Source organism: Phaethon aethereus (genome assembly GCF_964289735.1).
Source record: "Phaethon aethereus genome assembly, chromosome: 15".
In the NCBI taxonomy this organism is placed as follows: domain Eukaryota; kingdom Metazoa; phylum Chordata; class Aves; order Phaethontiformes; family Phaethontidae; genus Phaethon; species Phaethon aethereus.
Genome location: NC_138591.1, coordinates 18016860 through 18037175, shown reverse-complemented (window position 1 = coordinate 18037175; position 20316 = coordinate 18016860). Strand labels below are relative to the sequence as shown.

The 20316-nt window shown below is 52.6% G+C and overlaps 1 protein-coding gene across 2 annotated transcripts in view; it reads right to left on the bottom strand.

The window, feature by feature from the left end:
• Positions 1–5563: 5563 nt before the first annotated feature.
• Positions 5564–20316, bottom strand: part of RAB40C (RAB40C, member RAS oncogene family) — a gene marked incomplete at its 5' end in the record, with an annotated part of 34069 nt that continues 19316 nt past the window's right edge. The window contains 4 exons of one of the 2 annotated variants that reach the window (XM_082006562.1): positions 5564–6871; positions 8652–8874; positions 9283–9360; positions 18785–18845. In XM_082006562.1, coding sequence (XP_081862688.1) covers positions 6591–6871; positions 8652–8874; positions 9283–9360; positions 18785–18845 — 643 coding nt within the window. In that variant the 3' untranslated portion in view covers positions 5564–6590. The remainder of the gene's footprint in view (positions 6872–8651; positions 8875–9282; positions 9361–18784; positions 18846–20316) is intronic. The other variant, XM_082006563.1, reaches the window with a different exon arrangement.

The window sequence follows — 20316 nt, the reverse complement described above, 5'->3', positions numbered from 1 at the left end:
CCCACTGCACGGCGAGTGGGGTGGAAGGGGAGGACGGGAAGGTTGTAATCTGAATCCCCTCCCTTCCCACTGATGTTTCTGGGTGTTTGGAATGGGAAAGGCGCTGACCTCAGCCTCTAACCCCGGCGAGCCCGGCGATCGGCTGGGCAAACACGGGGGGAGATCAAAGGCAGAATGCAGAAAGTCTCCAAAGAGGCAGAGCGAAAGGAGGGGGGGGACGACACAAAAAAACGCCTGCCTGGCCCACGGAGCTGAATTCCTGCAGGATGAGACAACGGCCACAGCCCGTGGTCCACTCGGACGGGGCGGCCGGCGGGGAGACACACGGAGCCCACGCTGCGGGGCTGCCGGGGACCGGGCTGGCCTGGGAGCCCCTCACCCCGCACCTCGCCTCTCGGCGCCCACCGGCACCACGGGCAAAGGCAGCCCCGCGCCCAGGAGGGGGGTGCCGCCACCGGCCTGCGCCCACCCCGCTCACCCCTGCTCGCCGGCCGGCATCCCGCGAGCGCCGCGCGGCACTGCCCGGCACGGGACCCCCGCTCGCCTGGCAGGGCGGGTGCCCACCCAGCCCCCCCGGAGGGGCTCACCCAGCCCGCCGGCGGCCCCCAGCCCTCCCTCCCCGCTGATTTATGGCCAGGCCGTCTCTTTCTGAGCGGGAAGGCAGCGCCTGGCCGTGCCAGACCCCGGCGAGGCCGCTGCGGCACGCTGCGCCTGGGCTTCAATCCCGCCGCTGCCTCCCCGAGCACGTCCCGCAGCCGGCCCTGGCTCCCCGGCCAGATTTCCCTAATCCCCGCTGGAGACTGACCTGCAGCAGGAACGTTTCACGGCATTTCGGGAGCATTAACTCTTCCGGCACCGTGGCGAGAGCCGCGACCCAGCCGCCTCGGCGCCGAGGGGGGGTCTGCAGCTCCTGCGAAACGGCAAACCCACCCGCGGGGGTTTTGCCCTGGGGGTGCAGCTCAGCCCCTCTGCAGGGCTGCAAACTGGGGGGGGCAGGTGGTGGAGGGGACAAAAAAAAGGGGGGAGCCTGTTACCGGCATTTTTTCAGGGGGAACCAACCCACCCGCACCCCAGAGACGTAACGGTTTGCTGCTCCCCCAGTCTGCGGCTCCTGGGGGAAGCCCCTTTACACCGGACCAGGCGTTTTGGGGGGCACCCTCGACACCCGCCGCTCCGGCGTGAGCGGGACTCAGCCGCCGTGCCCCGGCACGCTGACCTCCAGCTGGTGCCGCTGACACAGCGCCATGACCCGCAACCGCCGCCGCTTCCCCGCTCGAGCGGCCACCGGGGCCGGCGAACGGCCACGCTGCCGGTGGCTCTGTGCGGCCCACGGCGCTGCTGGGGCTCCCCGGGGGCCTGGAACCCCACGGCACGCTGGGGGCTGACATCAGCTCGCCGCAACCACGCGCGGAGGGCTGGAGCGCGTCCCAGGGCTGTGCCCAGGGTCCCCGGTTTCACGGCCAAGCAGCCGCCCAAGGGTCCGGCCGGCCCTGGACGCCGAGGGGAGGTTACGCGGCCCCGGGACGCTCGCGGGGAGGGCGATGAGGTGTTTTGGAAATGGGGAATTGCATCAGGACGGGCTGGGTCCGGCAGCTGCCGGGAGCCGTACCCTGCCCGCCTGGGCGGCCCAGAGCCCCCCAACCCACCCAGCCCACCCCTGCCTGCGGCAGCGCTGCGCATGGAGAGCCCCGAGCCCCAAACCCACCTCACCCCCGCTCCCCCGGGGGCACAGAGCCACTTTGGGGTGCCCTTGGGGTGCCCCAGGGTGCTGGTGCAGGAGGGAAGGGAAGGGGGGGGAAGAGAAAACCCGGAGCCCGGCTTTCGCCCATCGCCACGCGGGGGTCCCCATGGCCACGGTGACACAATCTAAGGCAGCGCCGGGGTTTGGGTCGGTTCCTGTCCCGCGGCCCCTTTCTGGAGCCGGGGGAGCAGCCCCTGAGGGGTGGCCCGTGTTCCACACCGCAGCCCAAGTTGCCTCATCCCCCGTGTCCCCAAGGAGGGGACGAGCACCCGCCGGCAACCTTTGCCGCGGCGGCACGAGGCCGGCTGGGCGCCGCGTGGTTGGAAACGTGGCTCCCGACGACGTGAGACCCTCACCCACGCCTGCGGAGCCCCGTCCGGCCTCTTCTAGCGCTTCTTCAGCAGACGACGAAAGAAAAAGCGACTCTCCTCACGCCGGACCAAGCCCACGATAGACTTTCACCACCTAAAGGCTTAAAGCAGCCGTAACTTCAGTCTCTCCCAAGCTGCTCCCCTCCGCGTGTCCAAGCGCCCGCCGCACCCCAAAACGGGGATTCTTTGGGGGTCGCTTTCAAAGATCCCAGACACGGATGCAAGTTTTATGGCTCGTCTTCTCCCTGCAAGACAAGGGAGCGCAGGAAGCGGCTCAGCACCGCGGCCGCCCGCCTCGATAACGCCTTGTGCGCAGGGAGGGCTCCCGCCCCACCCGCGCACCCGGGGGTAGGTGCACCCCCCTTTCCACGCACCGCGGGCGCCGGCAGATGAAGGTCACCATTTCTTCACAGCCTGCACGGTACAACCCCACCCAAGACGCCCTCGAATCGGGAAGGTGGGTCGAGAGAAAGGCACTCAACTAGGAAAGACCCAACCAGCCCAGAGCAACCCGCTCCCTCCTCTCTCTCCAAGGACCGGGGACCCCGAAGCCCTCCGGCCTTGCCGCCGACGCTCAGGCGGCGCAGGGTGCCTTCTCACCCTGCTCTGCCCGGGCAGAGACCGCGGCAGCAAAGGCAGCCCCCGCTGCTCCGGCGCAAGGGGCTCCGGCTGCCCCTACCCCACCTGAAACCACACACAGCCTTTGTTTCGGCTTCGAGAGCCAACAGACACTTCCAGAACCTCCCTGAAAAGGGGAAAAAAGAAAACAGGAAAAAAAAAAAAGTCTTCGTGACTCTTCCCTGACCAGGCTTTCACCTTAGCTCCAGGGTTTTCCAGGCTGCAGACACTATCTCATTTCCCCCCCTGCCCCCTCCCAGCCCCGACAATTAGTACTTAAGCTGTTAAAACAAGCGTGGCCAGTCTGGTACGAAGTGGAAAATCTGATCCCAGGGAAGCGAGCAGGCAGGGGAAAAGGGAGGTCAAGGGGAGGTGGGCTGGGAGCGAGAGAGAAAAGGATCAGGCGAGGAGAGGTTGGGTCGACCTCGCCGATGGCGACCCCGCTGCTCCAACCTCCCTGCGGCATGTTCTCCGTTTCAAAGCCGCATTTACCCCAGGGCTGACTGTCGGCTTGGGCCAGCCTGGCCACAGCGCGCGGTCCTTGCTCCCCCGGGACCGTCTCGAGGCGATTTAAGGCTTCGACTGTGCTTGCAAAACCCGTCCCCGCGTACCAGAGACCGCGCACAACCCCGTGCAAGCCGCTGGCGAGCCTGGCTCCCCGCAGCCACCGACGATGCTTAAACGTGTTGCAGACGGGTCTGCGTTTTCTTTCAGCTCCACTACCCAAAAATCAGCAATTCTGTGAGAAACAAGCCTCTAAGACCAGATTTAGCTTCTGCATGTGTAGAGAAGGGCAAAAAAGCACCAGAGCCAGGAATGATGACTTCTGAGACTCCCCAGAAAATGCACTGTGAGTTGTTTCGTGGATGGTCTGGAAGCGGGAATACACGCCTGTACCACAAGCAGCCCCAAATCCCCAGTTCTGGGCAAAACTACTACCTTTTTTCCCCTTAAACCTCTTCCCAGCCCACATGAAAACTGATACAACTTCTCCACCTTTCAGTTGGTACTTCAAAACAAAAGACGACTTTAATTTATACAAAACAAAACCATGTATAATCAGTTGAACATTGACTGTACAAAGGAATAAAAAAATAAAAGGATAGTCCAAAAAAAAAAACCCAAAACAACACAAAACCAACTCAGGAATGGTACAAGTGTTGGAGAGCAGCTACAGACTAGTGTTGACATCAGATGCAAGAATCTTTTCCTTTTAAATTAAAAGAAGTTTTTTGCCGAGCAAATGCTCCAGGTAAATCTTTCACCCTCACTCCAGACAGGATCTGTTGAGATCTTATAGGTTGAAAAAAAAAAAAACCAAAACAAAACTGCAAGGAAAAAGGAGGCGTCACACGTGGCAAAGCCAAACCAAGCAGAGGTACATCAAGTTTTTCTAGACATGCAGCAGCTTCGTGATTTCAGGAAGGAAACCTGCGTCCCCCCGCGCCGCGCACACCGGCGCCCGGGGAGCGGTGCGGTGAAGGGGCCCCGCGGCGCCCGGGTGAGGTTTTCCGGGAGAAGCCGCTCCCGCAGCGCCGGGGCGCGTCACCTGTTGGCCGTATATCCCCAGGCTGCCGAGCCAGCGATTGTCTTCGCCGCGCGTTAAGCGATGGGAAGCAGGTGCCGGCCATCCCAGACAGGTCCTCGGAATCCCCCGGCCGCCCCACCACCGCGCCGAACTTGGCTCTGGCTTTGCTCTTGAGCCAAACCACCACTACAAAGGATTCTTCCCCCCGCTCCATCTGCCTGGGGTTTAATTCTCTCCTCGCTCGTTTGAGCCGGGCGATAAAGCACGCCGGAGAGGAGCCAAGAGGCCGACCCCCGTGCTGCGTTTTGTTCTACAGAGCGGGGCGGGGGAAGGCTCCTTCACCCCCAGGCCGGCTCAGCAGCAAGGGCAAGGAGCCGTCCCCCGCGGAGGGATGGCCCCCGCGCGCCGCCTGAACAAAGCGGGTCCGTCGGCCGCGCAGGAGCCGCCGCGGCTTCATCCTGCCCGTGCAACGCAACAAGCTGCTGAGGCGGGGAAGAGGAGCGAGGCCCGGCCCGGAGGAGGTGCGAACACCAGCGGGGAGATGGCAGCACTGTACTGGCTGGGCTCCTCGCTGGGGAGGAGACCGGCCCAGCACGAGGAAAAGCAATTCACTTTCTACTGCGCTACTCGCAATCTACGCGTCCTGGCCGCCCACGCGAAGCTGTTGGCATCGCTTAGTCCCACTGCCAAGCCCCGCTTCGCTTTCGCGGTAAGGGCGAGGTGTTATTCCTACGTTTCCAGGTGAATTTCCAGCGCAGATCAGCCACGGGTTATAGCCAGGGAAGCGTGTGCCCTTGCTTGACACGAGATCTTCTCCCATGGCACACGCATGTCTCGGGCTCTTGCCACGGAGCACACGTGCCCCTCTCGAATCCGGGAGCGGTCCTACAGTGCAAAGCAGTTTGCTTTCCCCATTTCCTGGCGCTGCCATGCGCGTTCGCCACGACGGGACCCGGGGATCGCGGTCTTCCCCACACAAACCTCGTTCACCTTCCCAGTCCCTGCTCCTTCACGCTCCAGCGGGAAAAGCTGCTTCTGCCCTTTCCCCGCTTTCATGCAGAGGAGCCGCAGCGGCGCCAGCTCAGGCAGAACGTCTTTGGAAAAGCAAAGCAAGAAGCAGCCAGGATCCGGGGGCTGTCGCACGGGGGTCCGGAGGGCTGTGCGGTGGATGGAGGGCTCTGGAGGCGGCGACCGAGGCTTTGCAGCAACAAGGGACAGATTCAGCGCTTCTCCTCCGCTTCAGGCGCGATGACTTCCACCCTCTGCTCCTCAGTCCCCGACCAGCCGGACACCAGAAGGTGCGAAGCGAGCAAGGCATCAGTCTGACCTCAGAGCTGCCTCTTCGTCCTGCCTGCCAAAAACAAACCCCGAGACCCTGGCCCCTCCGCTCTGCCTGCCTCGATCCACTTACATCCCACCCTGCCTCCAGCACTCACAAGTTTTAGGGAATGATCGGAATAAAGCAGCGGCTTGGGGTACGTTACACACGGATCGTTCTTCTGCATATGTAGTATTTAAAAAAACCCAGCAAAGCCCAGGTGGTGATTGAAAGTCTCTTAAAGCATTTGTGTATCGGAAAAATCCTCCGCTTCTCCCCTTTTGCTGACACTGGGAAAGTTAATCCAGTGCTTGTATTTACATGGCTGCATAAAATTTTCCCTGACTGCTTCTTAAAAAAAACCCAAAAAACCTTAAAAAACAAGTGATATATATATGTATAATATTTACATAAATAAACGAAGAAGGCAAGCAGACTGCTTCCTTCCCCTTTCCAATTGGCCAACTCTTGCCTTGTTTTCTTCGTTTTTGGCAACAGCAGGTTAACATCCCGGTGAAAACTGTCATTTGTCCCCTGTCCCCATTTCTTTTTTTTTTTTTTCTACATCCAACGATCACTATTGCACCAGCAATCTGTTCAGGAGTCCAAGAGTTAAAGTTGCAGCACAGCCTCTCCTTCCTTACTCCCTTAAGCTTCTCAATCTTCCATTAAATCCATTTCTCCATTGAGACTGGATGAGCTTTTTTTCCCCTTCCCCCCTCCCCAACCCGGCAGCTGCTGAATTTTCCACCCCAGGCCAAGAGGCAAAGCCCAAAGCATTCTTGGAGGGTCACTTGGCAGAGTCCTCTCCCCGCCAGCGCTGCGAGATCCAGCCGGCACCGCGCTTCATATGCGAAGCCAAAACGTGAGCGCGTTCCCAACGCTTGCGCGTGCCATTGGAAAAAAAAAAAAAGCGGCCGCGGCCCATCCGAAAGGACCCAGTCGAAAAGGGTTAAGTGTGCAAACAGCTGTACATCGGTGGATGCGTTAGAAGCTCCCGGCGCGTCCGTCCTGCTAAGAGATCTTGCAGTTGTTGCGTGAGCAGTTCTGTGGGGGGCTCTGGGGCGGACGAATTGATTTGGATCTCTTCAAGCTGTTACCTTTGCTGCTGCTCCCGCCCCCGCTGCTGGCCAGGGAATACGACCGGCCGTGCATCATCACCGCGTTCATCCCGTTGGCCATGGAGAAGGATTTCAGGTGGCTCTTGATGGTGACAGGCAACGGCAGCTTGTCGATGAGGTGGACTGGGGTGCACGAAACAATGGCTCGGCAGCACAGGTCCTGTAAGCTGAACACTGATGGGAGAAAAGACAGTCAAGGGCCAAGAGATTTCAAGGGCTGCCTTCTCCCTACAACTCTTCCTTATGCCGTGCAGTTCCTGCTCCTCTGGGGAGAGGAGCTAATCATAGAATCATAAATGTTGGAAAAGACCTTTAAGACCATCAAGTCCAACCGTCAACCCAACACCACCATGCCCACTAAACCATGTCCCAAAGCGCCTTGTGAAGCGTGTTTTGAACACCTCCAGTGATGGCGACTGCACCACCTCCCTGGGCAGCCTGTGCCAACGTTTGACTACTCTTTCAGCAAAAAAATTTTTCCTAACATCCAATCTAAACCTCCCCTGGCGCAACTTGAGGCCATAATGATTGCATAGGAGCCTTGAATATGGAGCAGATTAGTTAGGACAAAAGCTTGGGAAACTCCAGGTAAGCTCTGCCTTAGAGGTTAGTGCTTTGCAAGACACCAGCTTTGGTGTCAACATGGGGCTTAGACACTGCCAGCCCTCCTCTCCGCACAGCGCCCGGGACAGGCAGTGCCTTGCTCACCTTCCTGCCAGACACTTGGCTTCTCAGGCCCCTGTCTGGCAGCCAGAAGGACATGCCCAGGGAAGGAGGCAACCGGGTGGGCAAGCCCCGGAGCAGGACAGTCTCGCTTGGGACCTGCTGAGGGAGCAGCAGCGGCGGGGCCAGCTCTCTGCAGAGTGTCTGCAGCAACACAGATCCCACCAAGCCAGAAGAAGGCTCTGCCCTCCCAGGCTTCCCAGTGTCCTCTTAGCTCAGTGTACACCATGAGCCTGCTTTGGGAAGTCGGCTTGGAGGGGATTTCCCAGCGAGCAGCCACACGAGGGCACGCTTCCACCTCCGGCCTGCTGCGAAAGCCACGCTGCTATTCCCAGGCAGGCAGCCAGCAGTTACAAGTCCTGCCTCTGGAAGAGGTGCAGAAGAGGTCTCTGAATGCAGCCCAGTTCCTGCTCGCCATCCCTCCACGATCTGGAGACAGTGGCATAGCAGCCAGGTCAGGGGCAGGAGCCCTGGCAGGTCATTTGGTGACTGGGGCTGGCAAACAGGATCTTCCCTCCCTTACGAGCAGGAGCTGAGGATCCACACGAAGGCAGATCACCCCTGGAGTGCAAATCTCCTGCTGGTCACACTGCCAGCGGGGCACGCTGCTACCTCCAGCCAGGAACGTGGGACTTAAGACTATTTTGCTTCAAATGCAACAGCCGGAGGTGTAATGTGGACTCTGCTCACAGTTTGCCGCGCTGCAGCACATGAGTCTGGATTTGTGGAATACCCCAGCCCACTGCTCCGAGCTGACAGCGGGGATGTGATTTAGTCCCTCTCAGATCCTTGGGCTCATTCTGCCTCCAGAACAGGAGACGCAGGCTCAGGCAAGGGTACGGACTGAGGTGCTTACGCTTGGATTCATCCCACACAGCCATGTGATTGAAGTACTTTCAAGTTCTATGCTTAATTGCCCTCAGCCTCATCCAGAATAAGTGGAGAGGTGTAGGGATGCCTCGGAGCAATTCAGATCCTAGACATGCTGAATTGCCTTCTGGAGCTGCCCATCCCTCACCGCTGCCTGCCGGGCTCCAGCGCTAGTACAGGCAGCTTGTTGTGGTGCAGCTTCAGCTTGTCTGGCCCCAGGCATTTCTCCATGTCAGGTGCTTTCAGATCCCACAGTTGCTAATAAACACACCTCCCACCTAGGCAGTCAGTCCTATCCCTCCATTTCAGCCCAGCCACCTCTCAAGCCTTCCCCACACTGAGCATCTTCCTCACTACTGACCTCTGTTGGGTCTCCAGATCTTCTCCATGCCGTGCCGCATGAGGACGATACGGGACAACTCCGTGAAAGACTCTATGACGTTGAAGTTGCACAGGGGGCTGACCTCAAAAAACGTCATGCAGTTCTTCTCCGCGTAAGCCCGGGCCTGCTCCGTTGGCACCTGCCGCTTGAAGGCGAGGTGAAGCCTGTTTCCCACCAGGATCCGAGGGACACCTGGGGCATGCTTAAAAAAAGGAAAGAAGTGGAGAAATCATGGCTCGTCCTTAGTAAGGCGAATCTACATCCAATATTTGGCTTAGCTGCAATAGCAGTGAAGGGCAAAGAAACAGAAACTGCTCCGTGACCAAGAGGGCCTGTCAAGCAGTACTATATGATAAGGAAGATGAATTTATCCTCTCCATAGTCCATATTAAAGGGAACCTTCCTATCTTTCTTGGCCACTCCCAAGCCCTTTCCTGCTACTCCAGATTTATATGCAAGTGGAGGGCAGACACTTACCCCTTGCTTTGCTTATTAGCGGGCTGCCATTGTTTCCTCTCCACAGCAGAGCCATTCTTGTCCCCATATCAGAGGTGGCACCTCCACAGATTTTTGCTATAGACCACTCTCCATGTTCTTCCATTCAGCTTACCTCATCTATTTCCTTTATCCATCGGTCTATCCCATCGAAGGACCAGCGATTAGTGATGTCGTACACCAAGAGAATTCCCTGGTGGAAGAAAATGAGCAATCAGGAAGCTTCACAGTAGGCAAACCGAAAGGGAGATACACCCGAAAGATCACCTCCATATGCAGAAACCAAAAGGCTAAGGGACAGAACATTGCCCCAGCCACGTTATTTCTGTGCTTGCGACGCCTAAAGTTCAGACAACAGGTCTGTATGAACACAGTCCCAGACTATTAAGGAAAGCTTTACTCCGATTTTGGCTTGAAAATCCCCCAAATCGTTTCCAAAGCAGCAGCCTCTACAAAGGAGGAGGAACTGCCTCTGTGACTGTACATCCAGAGGAGCAAGGCTGTGCAAAACACACCTTCCTCCTGTCACAAATCCGGTACAAACTCACGGAGGCAGAAACAGTCTTTTTCTTTTCCCCTTATGCTGAACAGCTGCGTTCAGTGGTAGGATGGTAGCAGAACATGACCGAGTTAATAAAGCACACCCATCTTCAGCATGTTTTCCCTCTCCAGAGCCTCTCTCATTCTGTCATCCCTTGGCTGGCAAGGAAGAAGTTGCTTATTGGCATCACTCAACACGGCATCTCTGGAGGACAGATCTCATGACCAGGATCCATGCTGGGCTTTGCTGAAGGCAGCCAGAGTTGCTGTCACTGCCACGCAGGCAGAGAACAAACACAGCGCAGCGATACTGGCAAACCCCAGAGGGTCAGATCAAAGGTCCTGCTGAAGGACCTTTCCTCTGACCCTTTCTTCTGGAAAGGGAGGTACCTACTGCATCCTCAGGCCTGCATCCATCTTCCCTGAACACCACCCACATCCACAACTCACTTCCCAGTCACCTCTCAAGGTGCAGCACAATGATGCTGGCAACCAGGACAGGCACAACCCAAGGCAGGGAAGTTTGTGCCTGCAGTCATGACGACAGGGAGCAGCACCTCAGAGGGTCTCCAGCCTTGCCCCGAGCCTGGCTAGCAGGACTCAGGACCCCGTCCAGACTGCTAGCCACCACTCGGGTCTGCAGCAACTCTTAACAAGTGAGCTCTTCTTGAGTCAATGTATTTCTGAGGACAGACACAAGGAAAGTAGGCTATGCATGGCCCTGCAGGCACACAAGTCAACGCATCAGGAGCTGCCTCTCAGTACCAGTCAGGCACATACAGCATTTAGAGAATTGTCTTAGGCAGCAGCCTTTCTGCAACTCTCCCGTTATTTTTCTGACTTCTTGTCACTCTCTTCCTTGCAATCAAGGACATTTCAAGTGACAACAGGCACTTCGAGGTTACTTCGCAGAACCGCAACTGAAGATGCCCTGAAATGGGAACTACAGAGAAGCAGATGATCTCGCACTGCGAGAGGAGGCAGCCCAGCTGGGAACACAGCCCACATGAAAGGCAACCCAGCAGCAAGAGGACCAAGCTAAGGGCAAAACAAACCAGCCTGAGCTAGACTCCAGGATAACAGATCATTTAGCAGCAAGCTCAGCAGAACCAGTCTTCTCTGAATCAGGGGTATCCTCCAGGAACAGCCACGCCTACAGCAAGTCCCCACAGCAAGTGAAAGAGATCTTCAGTTGGCAAACGAAAGTCTCAGCTGGCAGCCTGGTCCTCCCTGGGAGACACCTAGATATGGCACAGTGAAGGAGGGAGGTGACAAACTGCCTACCTGTCCTGGTACAAGTCAGAAACCATCAAGCATCCTCATGTACCAGTGGAGTCGCTTCTTTATTCACCGAAATGGGAAACACAAATGGGAAACACAAACTACCCAGTCCTCCTGAAACACAGCTTTACAATATTCGCCTCTGCCAAAGCCTGCGATGAGCTGGGGGAAGCCTGTACAGAAGCCATGTACAAAGACGTGAGGTACCTCAAGTTCATTTAAAAAAAAATAAGATCAGCAGCAGGAGATCTGGAGCGCACGGGAATGATAAGACACCGCTGGCACTTGAAGTGTCCCCCCACCGGGAAAAGCAGCCTTTCTCCGAGTACGCTGGGCGTTCCTTGACGGTGTTTGCCTTTCTCTTGCAGCACTCTCAGAATAAGCAGCTCACACAAAGCCTGCCCAATTATATAATTTTTAAAAGTCTTGGTCAGAACAATTCTCATCCCTGAGCTTTATCCCCAACCTCACTGCAAAGCACCTCCGCCCCAGCTACTCTCCGGGCAAAGCTTGCTTCTTCCGTCCATGCTGGCCCTCCAACATCTACAACTCTGCGTTTGTACCGTTTGCAGAAAGGCTCAAGCATAGAAAAAGAAGTGGAGAGGGTACAAAAGGCAAGCCATGTGCGGTGGGTTGGTTTTCATGTTTGACAGCTCAACACGAAGAGCGAGCCCTTCAAAGTTTGGGTTTGAGGTTGTTCTGAGGGACCTGACGGCAACTTTTCATAATTGCAGAAGCATACGTGGGGTGGGGGCAGCAGATGCATCTTCAGGTTCCTTCGAGGAAGTCTGGAGATCTTGCCTAGAGGCCATAGGTTTTTGCAGTGTCATTTCTAGAACAGTCAAAAAAACTTCATACTCGAAAAGCACTGGAGGTCGGTTTTGTTTTGGAGAAGAGAATCAGTTTCTCCTAGGTTTAGATAGGAAAAAATATGAAGGAAGTAGTAATTTTCCATAATTAAAGTAGTCCACCAAACTGAAGATACTGCTTGTCAAGAACCTAATCAAGAAATACCTACTACCAGGATACACCACATTTTAAGTGCATTTGGGGTGGGGGCGAAGAGAGACTTGGAGCTTTCTTTTCATTTTTGTTATATTTGTTTTGATTTCTAGCTTCCAAGGCTGCATGTGTGAATGAATGAGAGTCAGGAAATAACAAAGCAAAAAGTTTGATGACGCCCTTCCAAGACAAACTGCTGGTGAGTTAAATAAAGTCTACTTATTTTATTTCTGGATTGACAAGTTCCGTTAGCCAAGAGAAACAGACCCAAGACCTAGTTTGTGAAGACTGCTTCTGCCAGAAATATGCTCTAGGAAGAGAGAGTTTTTAAGCTTGCTGGCAGCTGCAGCCTGGATCTTCTTTAAATAGGAATAAGGATAAAACATCAGCAAAAATGCAGCCCCAAGTTCTCAGGAGCAGGGTGGAAGGTCAAGACCACGATTTTTAAATGCAAGAAGAGACATGCTGTCTGCCAGCTTACCCTCCAAGTCATAACACAGCTCCATGCATGCACATTTAGAGTTAAGATTGTCAACGAAAGCTTCCCAAAGGTCAGAAGACACCAAGGCCAAGCTGTCTAATGCCTTGCTTCTGTCCTCATCCTCCCCAGCGTGGGTATTATGGCCAGCCTTACTTTTACTCAGCAGAAGATAGTCTTAAAAACCTCTGGCCAGCTTGTGGTGCTGCCAGATAACCTCGTACTTCTTCCAAGTAGCGCTGGCATGCTCCAGACACGTTTTTAGAGCACACATCCCAAATACACTTTGTCATTACCATTTTCTCCCCTAGAGAGAAGAGTACACAGACACACACACAGACAGGGAGTTGGCTCCATCTCTGTAGACAGTTCCAAGTACGATCTGTCAGTTTGGGTTGGTTTTTTTTTTTTTTAAATAAAAAGTCTCCTTCGGAATAATGTGCACAGAATTTTAATTTACTCAACTAGACAAATGAACAGTTTCCCATTTGCAGCCTAAATTGTTCTCTAAGTGCCGAGATGGCTGTCGACACCGTAATATCTCCGTACCTCTCCATTTTTAGTTTCACAAAGCACCTTTGTAAGCATTACGTACCCTCCAACAGCCTTTCTTCTTTTTCTCCTCAACCTGCCTACAGGCTTCTCTGTGTGAGGTGGAAGACGACTGGACTCATCCCCAGACCTGCCTCGGGTCTTTTCACAATTGATTTTCAAAGTTCATTTCCACTCTGGTTTTGTTCCACGCTACTGGGATTGGCACGACCCTAAGCACACCAGCGACAGAGATTTCCACATGAGTACGTCGCATAGTGAACAAGGAACACGGAAAGATCATCCGTTATTGTACCCAGCAGCACAAGTGGACGCTTACTCTGCCAAAACCCAAACTTGTTTTCAGCGGGACCTTACACAAAGATCTGTCCACGTAACCAAGGAGGAAAAAACCCAGTGTATCACCCCTGCCTGTTTGCTGCAGGTTCAGAGCAGGCTTATGAGCAATAAGCTGTTAAAGGTGAGAGAAGCTGCATGCTCACTCATCAGTGCAAAGCGGACTTCTCCAAAAAGGCTTCTCAGGTGCTTTACGAGCTGGATCTCCCGCCACTCGCACGAGCACACAAGAACACGGCCGGGGAAGCAAGCACTCGCACGACTGTCAAAGACTTCGGCTCAGCGCGGGCAGATGACAGGGTGGCCAGGAAAGCATCACTCGCTGGTATTCTCCACTGATGGAAAAAAGCTGTTTCTGAAGAAGCCTGGAAGATCCCACCCCCCGACTGGATTTCTCTGGCCCACAGGATGAAGTAAACCATAAACAAAAGATTCAGTGCTGACGCCAACCAGAACACTTTGTCTCTCCTGCCTGCTCTTTCGGAGCTATGGTTGGTCACGGCTTTCCAGCTGGCACCTTGGACCTTGGCTCATAGGCAGTTACATCCTGCTGCCAAACCACTTCCCAACAGCATAACACATTGCGGGGGGGGTTATTTATCACTGAGCATTTGATAAACAGGGCAGACTCCTCCCGTAGCTGGACAACCCCATCAAAATGACCTGAAGCAGGTAAGGTACTTGCAGCAACAAAGCAAGCCATAAGGTAGAGCAGAGCCTACATCTCAAGAGTCTGCCAAGCTGCCAAAAAGGCCACCACCTCCCTGCATACTAAGCAGACCTGAACAGGAGAAACAGCAGCTACTCAAATCATCTGCCTAAGCAGAACTCAACAATATTCATTATTCTGTTAGGGCTGCAGCTTTGCTGTAGGATGGGAGCATGGTTTCCTGTAGATGGTCCAAAACTGTTCATGAAGGCCCTTCTGTATCACACTGTCTGAGAAGAGTTGGCAAGCCACGTTTCCAGAATCAGTTTAAATCACTGGCACATGAGGACATCAGGAATGATATTACCACTGCTTCTTCCTTGCTCGATCAGAAAGCAGCACCACAACCCTCTTTCTCCCCTCCATGACAACTCTTGGAATAGCTTGCATTTGCTCACAGCAGCCAGGAGAGCCACAGCTGCATGCAACAGTTGAGATCAGCATGCCAGCTCTGCTGTCAGTATGATCGAGACCTTGAAGCCAAGCAGAAAGAGCCAAAGAGCAGAAGTGCAAGAGCAAAACTAAATACTTCTGAAGCACCTTTAAGCATCACTAAATGCCTTTCACCATACGCTACGCTGCGACAATTAATATAAAAATCCTTCTGCAACACAGCAAGCTCCAGACTCCCCATGTTTGTTCTGCGGGTTGCAACGCTACCGGGTTTCCATCTCTACACTCCCCCGGCCCTGCAGTCACCATGACGTGGCCTCCGCACTGTCCCTGCCCCACCAATACCTAGAGCCAGTGCTCTCCTATCCCAGACGCAATTGCTGCTCTTTTGCCCCAAAGCGAGACCCTGAAGAGATGCAGTTAGGACCTGCTGGCCCAACAGACCCTAAGAAGGAAGGGACGACGAAAGCAGCCACGACAGAAAAAGGGAAACTCAAATCTCAGGGAAGCAAGAAGAGAAAAGGAGGGGTTCCCAGGCACACCAGGATGCCACAAGCCTCCACCTTGAGCCAAAGAGCTCCTTGCATCCCTAATGAGATCAGATCAGCTAGGCAGGGCAGGGAGGGAAAGCAAGACGCATCTGTGATCCTCGCAGCACATCCCGAGGCAAACGTGGCTGGTCTGCCTTGGCTGAAAGAAGGGACTGGTCCTCATTTGAAGCCATCTCATCAAGGACAGTGAAGCTCTTTTACTTTAGATGATTTTCAAGAGGAAGATGTTCCTGCTGAACATGAAAGCCACAGGGCTATGTACCCAGGCAAGTGCTACAGAGTCTAAGCTCAAAGGTGCTCAAGAAGAGCCCTTTCACTGGGGAGGGACCAGCCTGCAGCCCAGACTGAGCAAAGCATGAGGCTGTGCTGTGGGGAAAGGAAAACTCCTGAGAAGGTCTGTTCCCTATTTGGAGACTGTTTTTCCACTTTGCAGCCTCTCCAGGGTTTGCTTCAGAAGATTCAATTCTTATCACTACACTTGAGAAACAGCAAGGCGTGCGTGGGAAAGTCAGGTGTGCGTCCCTTCCTTGAGGGCACTTTTCATACCGAGTATTCTCTTAAGCATTGGCTATTCAGAGAGACTCACCCTGTTCTCAGTCACCCCTGTAAGGGCCGCCAGGTTGGCGAGGCCAGCCTGCTGCTCTCACAGCTAACCTGTCAAAGTCCTCTTCGGAAACTCATTCTTGAAGCTCCCCTTGTGCTCCTTACGGGAAGCTCTCCGTTCAGAGTCTGTCCCCTACGCAGTGAGAACCTTCTGCTAATTTTCAGTACGAAGGTGCCCGTGGACAGTTTATACCAAGCTGTTCTTGTACAAATATCATGCTGCAATTTAAGCAGAGCTTTCCCCACCCTGGCGTCTCTCTTCTCTGCTGTATTTATTCTTTCGGAGCTTTTGGCTTGCTAGGTTAAAAATAAAAAAGCTGCTTCTCTTGGCTCCAACTGGATTTGCATCAGGCTTCCTAAAGCAGAAGTCTTGAAGTCTGATGATACCGAGACAGCAGAGAGGAAAGCAGACAGCTGAAGCAAAGTAGTCAGTACAGCACACAGCATTCAATACAACTTGAAGAAATAAGAGAACTTGGGAGCATTTTCTCTCTTTTCCCCTGAGATCGCACTGGGTTAAGCTGTCTTTATGCTAATGCTATGCCAGAAGAAGTTAGCTTCTGCATACTGAAAATAACTGGAGGTGTTGAAGTCCATTCTTGCAGTCACAGAGGCATCCGGTATTCAAAACAAACAGCCCTCTCGCTTTGGTTAACCATTAAGAGTTTAAATTAAGATACTTTCCTCTTCCGTTGAAAGATGCGGTGAGTTGAGAGACATCTGTATTCCTACTAAAACAGGAATATTGCTCTATCTCCACACGGGAGCCAATCACCTGATGCTGAAACCAATCTAAGTTTTACTCCGAGCCACCTGGAGAAGACTGTACAGGGACTCTAGTCATCGTCTTCAAGAGGCATGCACTTTTCGCTGCGCCCATCTCATCAACACTTCAGAGGGCAGCAGAGGTACTTCACTTGGGAACTACCCCTCCTCCTACCGGGCAGGCTTGCTGTTTAGGGCTATTTTGTTGTTTTTAAGGGTAAGGGCTGACTATTTTGGCAGGTCCGGATGAAGGCACGACAACAGTACTTTGGAAAGGGCATTTGTTGCACAAGCAGAATGCAGGCCTTGAGGAAGAGGCGTAAGCCGCACCTTGCTGCGCAAGCAAGCTCTGCACCCCGGCGTTCAGCAATAAAGCAGTCACATTAAAGGTCCCTCTGCCTGGCTGATGAGGTTTATTGCGAACGTCTTGGACAGACTCCTCGGGAGAGGTAGGCAGGTAAGATGGACGAGGCAAGCCTTGCAGATGTTCAGGTGAGAGTTGCTAAAGCAATACTGATAAGTACAAGAGCTTCATTTTGAGAAAGGAAGATAAAAGCAATCTTCAATGTCAAACTTAAGGTCAGGCAGATACATGACACCTTATGGCATCTAGTGTCAAACGGAGCATCTGGGGAGGACAGGCTGCAGGGACCCAACGGATGCACCGTGCAAGTGCCTTGCAGCTCCGCTGCAGTTTCTAGACAAGATGTGTACCTGCCTCTCCAGCCAATTCGAGCGTTCTCACCGCTCCTTATTTCACCTTTCCTGCCTGTCCCAGTTTGCTCTACAGCGGCAGCAGCTATGAGTTCTGGCATGTGGGTGCAGGCTCTGCTGGGCGCAGCCCTGTGGAGACACAGCACTTGCTCTGAGGAGCTCAGAGCCTACAAGAAGGGGAGAAAGTCTTCTGTACAGCAGTTCGGAAAAGCAGGTCATACTGCAGACAGGGGTAAAAGATCTCAAACGATATTTCTGGAGACATTAGCTGGGAAGCCTGCTGCTTTCTATTCCTAGTTTGATCTGGGCATCTGACACAGCAAGATCTCAGAAAAAGACTGACCAAAGGTAAGTTATGTGGTCATCAGAAAACCACGCTGACCGATGCTGTTCATTTATAACTGGTAAAGCAAATTACATGGTCTCAAGGCCACAGGTTATATTAGGATTGGAGCTGTAGATTTTTCTGAAACATAGTATGGGCAGAGGGAAAGCTTAAAGATAAACTCACGCACTGGACCGAGCATGCGAACAGGAGATCCCGTACTCTCCCACCGCTTGAGGCACGCTCCAACACTCCTGCAAGCACCAGGAAATTGGCCTCCGCTTCAAAGCAGCTGCCTCAAAGCATCCACACCACCAGAGATGTGAACAAACAAGAATAAACGAGACAGCGGAGGAGATATCCATAGCACATCCCAGGCAAAGCACTCTCATGTCTACAGCACAAGTGAATTTGCAGGAAGTCTTAGAGAAAGAGAGTGTGATGGATTTTGCCAGTTAGCAGAGCAAAAGTCTACAGCTACAAGGAGCTGAAAGCCGAAAGAATAGTGGCAAGAGCTTGAGTAAAAGTGGCAAAGTTTCCCAAAGGCTGGGAAGCTGCCAGGACACTGACACAGTCAGGAGGTTGATACATAGCTTCCGACTCCTAGTGTCTAAGAGAGGAGGAATTTTCTCCAAAGTTTTCCAATTTGGAAACAAAAGGGAAAATAAAGTATTATTCATTTAACTTAGGGAGACTTTATCCTGGAGGGACCCCGTCACATTACTAAAAGGACAACAATAAAACTGTAAGAAAGCACTATTAACTAAGAGCAATTTTTCAGAGGACCACGAGATTTTTCTGCTGTTCAGAATCTAGATGCTATTCTGGAGCAAGGCCCAAAGGAGAAAATCCAAATGTAACGCTCTGTCTCATGTTTTAAGGAACGTACTTTATGATCCAACTGAGCTGCTCTAGTTTCAAGTCTGCATCAAACATGCAAGTAGGAGCCACCCTATTTTTGGAACTGACTTGAAGGCAGCACAGACTCGAAGAACTCCACTGGGAAAGCCAATGCCATATTTAAACAAATTTGACAAACCTCAGAAAGTACGGGCTCCCACATTAAAGCTAAGGCAGATCTAGAGCTAGAACTGCCTTGTCCTCAATAACCCCATCTTCTCAGCCCTTCTCTAGAAACCACTACTGAATATAGTCTGTAACAGACCTTTTCTGTAGCAGTCTAGGACATTTCATAAAAACAGAATACCAGGCAGCAAGACGACACGCCTCTTGGTATTTACACAGATCCCATCCCCTTTTGATGCTTGATGTGTTCCTCTTCCGAGCTCTTTACTACGGCATGGAAGATTTTTACAGCCTAAAGGAAAAGCAAGTGTTCCCCAGCAAAGCACTGAGAGCAGCACTTACCTGGGCTCCTCTAGAATAGGATCTGAAAATGGTGCAAAATCTTCCTTGCCCTGATGTGTCCCTGCAAAGAAAAGTAAAGTTACAGCTATGAAATTCGGAGAATCGAATCCCATACTGCACATCTCCTATTGAACTTACTTAAAAAAAAAAAAATTTAAAAATCAGTATTGATCTTGTTAGGTCTTTTGAACGTGCATGGTACCCAAACTGCTCTGCACGGTGTTTTTGGGAAGAATCAGTGGGTGTGTTACCACCTTTGGTTACAGTCAGACACACTCCAGACGTCCTCATTGTCATTGTGCTTCCCACAGAGAAGGTACAAACCAAAACCACTCAGCTTCAGCACTACCTTATGATGTACAAACATTTAAGTCATTTTACTCCCTTGGGCAAAGGATTTTCTCTCTAGCTCCCTAGAGTCCACGGGAGTTCAAAGTCAGAGTGAGACTGCAGACCTCTCCTAGTCATGGAGAACAGCTGACCTATTGTAAAATGAATATAACCACTCAAGATAGGAGAAATTGTCTTGCACTGTCTAGTTCCACTTATTTTTCCAAACACATTTTAACAAAAAACAAAAGAAAGTTTCTTTATACCCAGATCTCTGACAGACTTGGTCAATCATACCCTACAGAGAGCTCAGGACCAGGGAACAGCACTGTTAGCCCACTGCGACGACGAGGGGCTGTTCAGTCACTATGGTCTGACCTGACTGTAACTCTTGACATGGTATAAATAAGTTTGACTACATTACCAGCACCTCTGAGTGCCCACGGGAACATCTGGGGCAGTAAGCCAGAGCCCAGCGCGCCGATTTAACCAGTATATACTGAAATGCATCAGGTTATGATGCTTGTCACATCTGTTCACTGGGCCAGGATAAAAGACACACTAATACGTTAATACATTAATAACCAGTGAGAAGTCTGATGAAACCCTCAGCCACAGATTTGCGCTGGCTACAGTGACCTCGAGTTTAGGACAGTCATTCTTTCAGATCTATTATTGGTCCTGGACGTCAGCCTAAGCGTCTGTCCTTAAATCTCCTTGTCCCCCAACAACCAAATATCGGGTTGCATGAGGAAAGTAATGGGAAAAGGTTACACTAAGGCATCATAAACCGATGCTACCAGCTTCTCAGGTTTTGTGTTGGTTCGCCAGCTCACGAATTACGGTATAAAAAGAAGAGGGGTTCATGAGGGAAGCAGTAAGTAACTACACAATTGGGGCTGAAACATTAAAACAGACATCTTACAAGAGAGACAAAAGAATATAAGTGGCACGCATAAACATACAAACTGGAAGATATAAATTAGCTGCTTCTGTTCTTTTTGTAAGAAAAATTAGGACATTCGGCTTCAAAGAACAGGGGTATAATTAAACCACAAAACTATACGCTGCTGGAGTCAGTCACTGAGGCTGAGAATATGGCATTCATTCCTATTTAACCATTCACACAGATTACTAATGTTCCTGTTACTTGACACAAGTGTTGGTAACGGGGCTACTTAACTTCATGTTTTAGAGCCCTA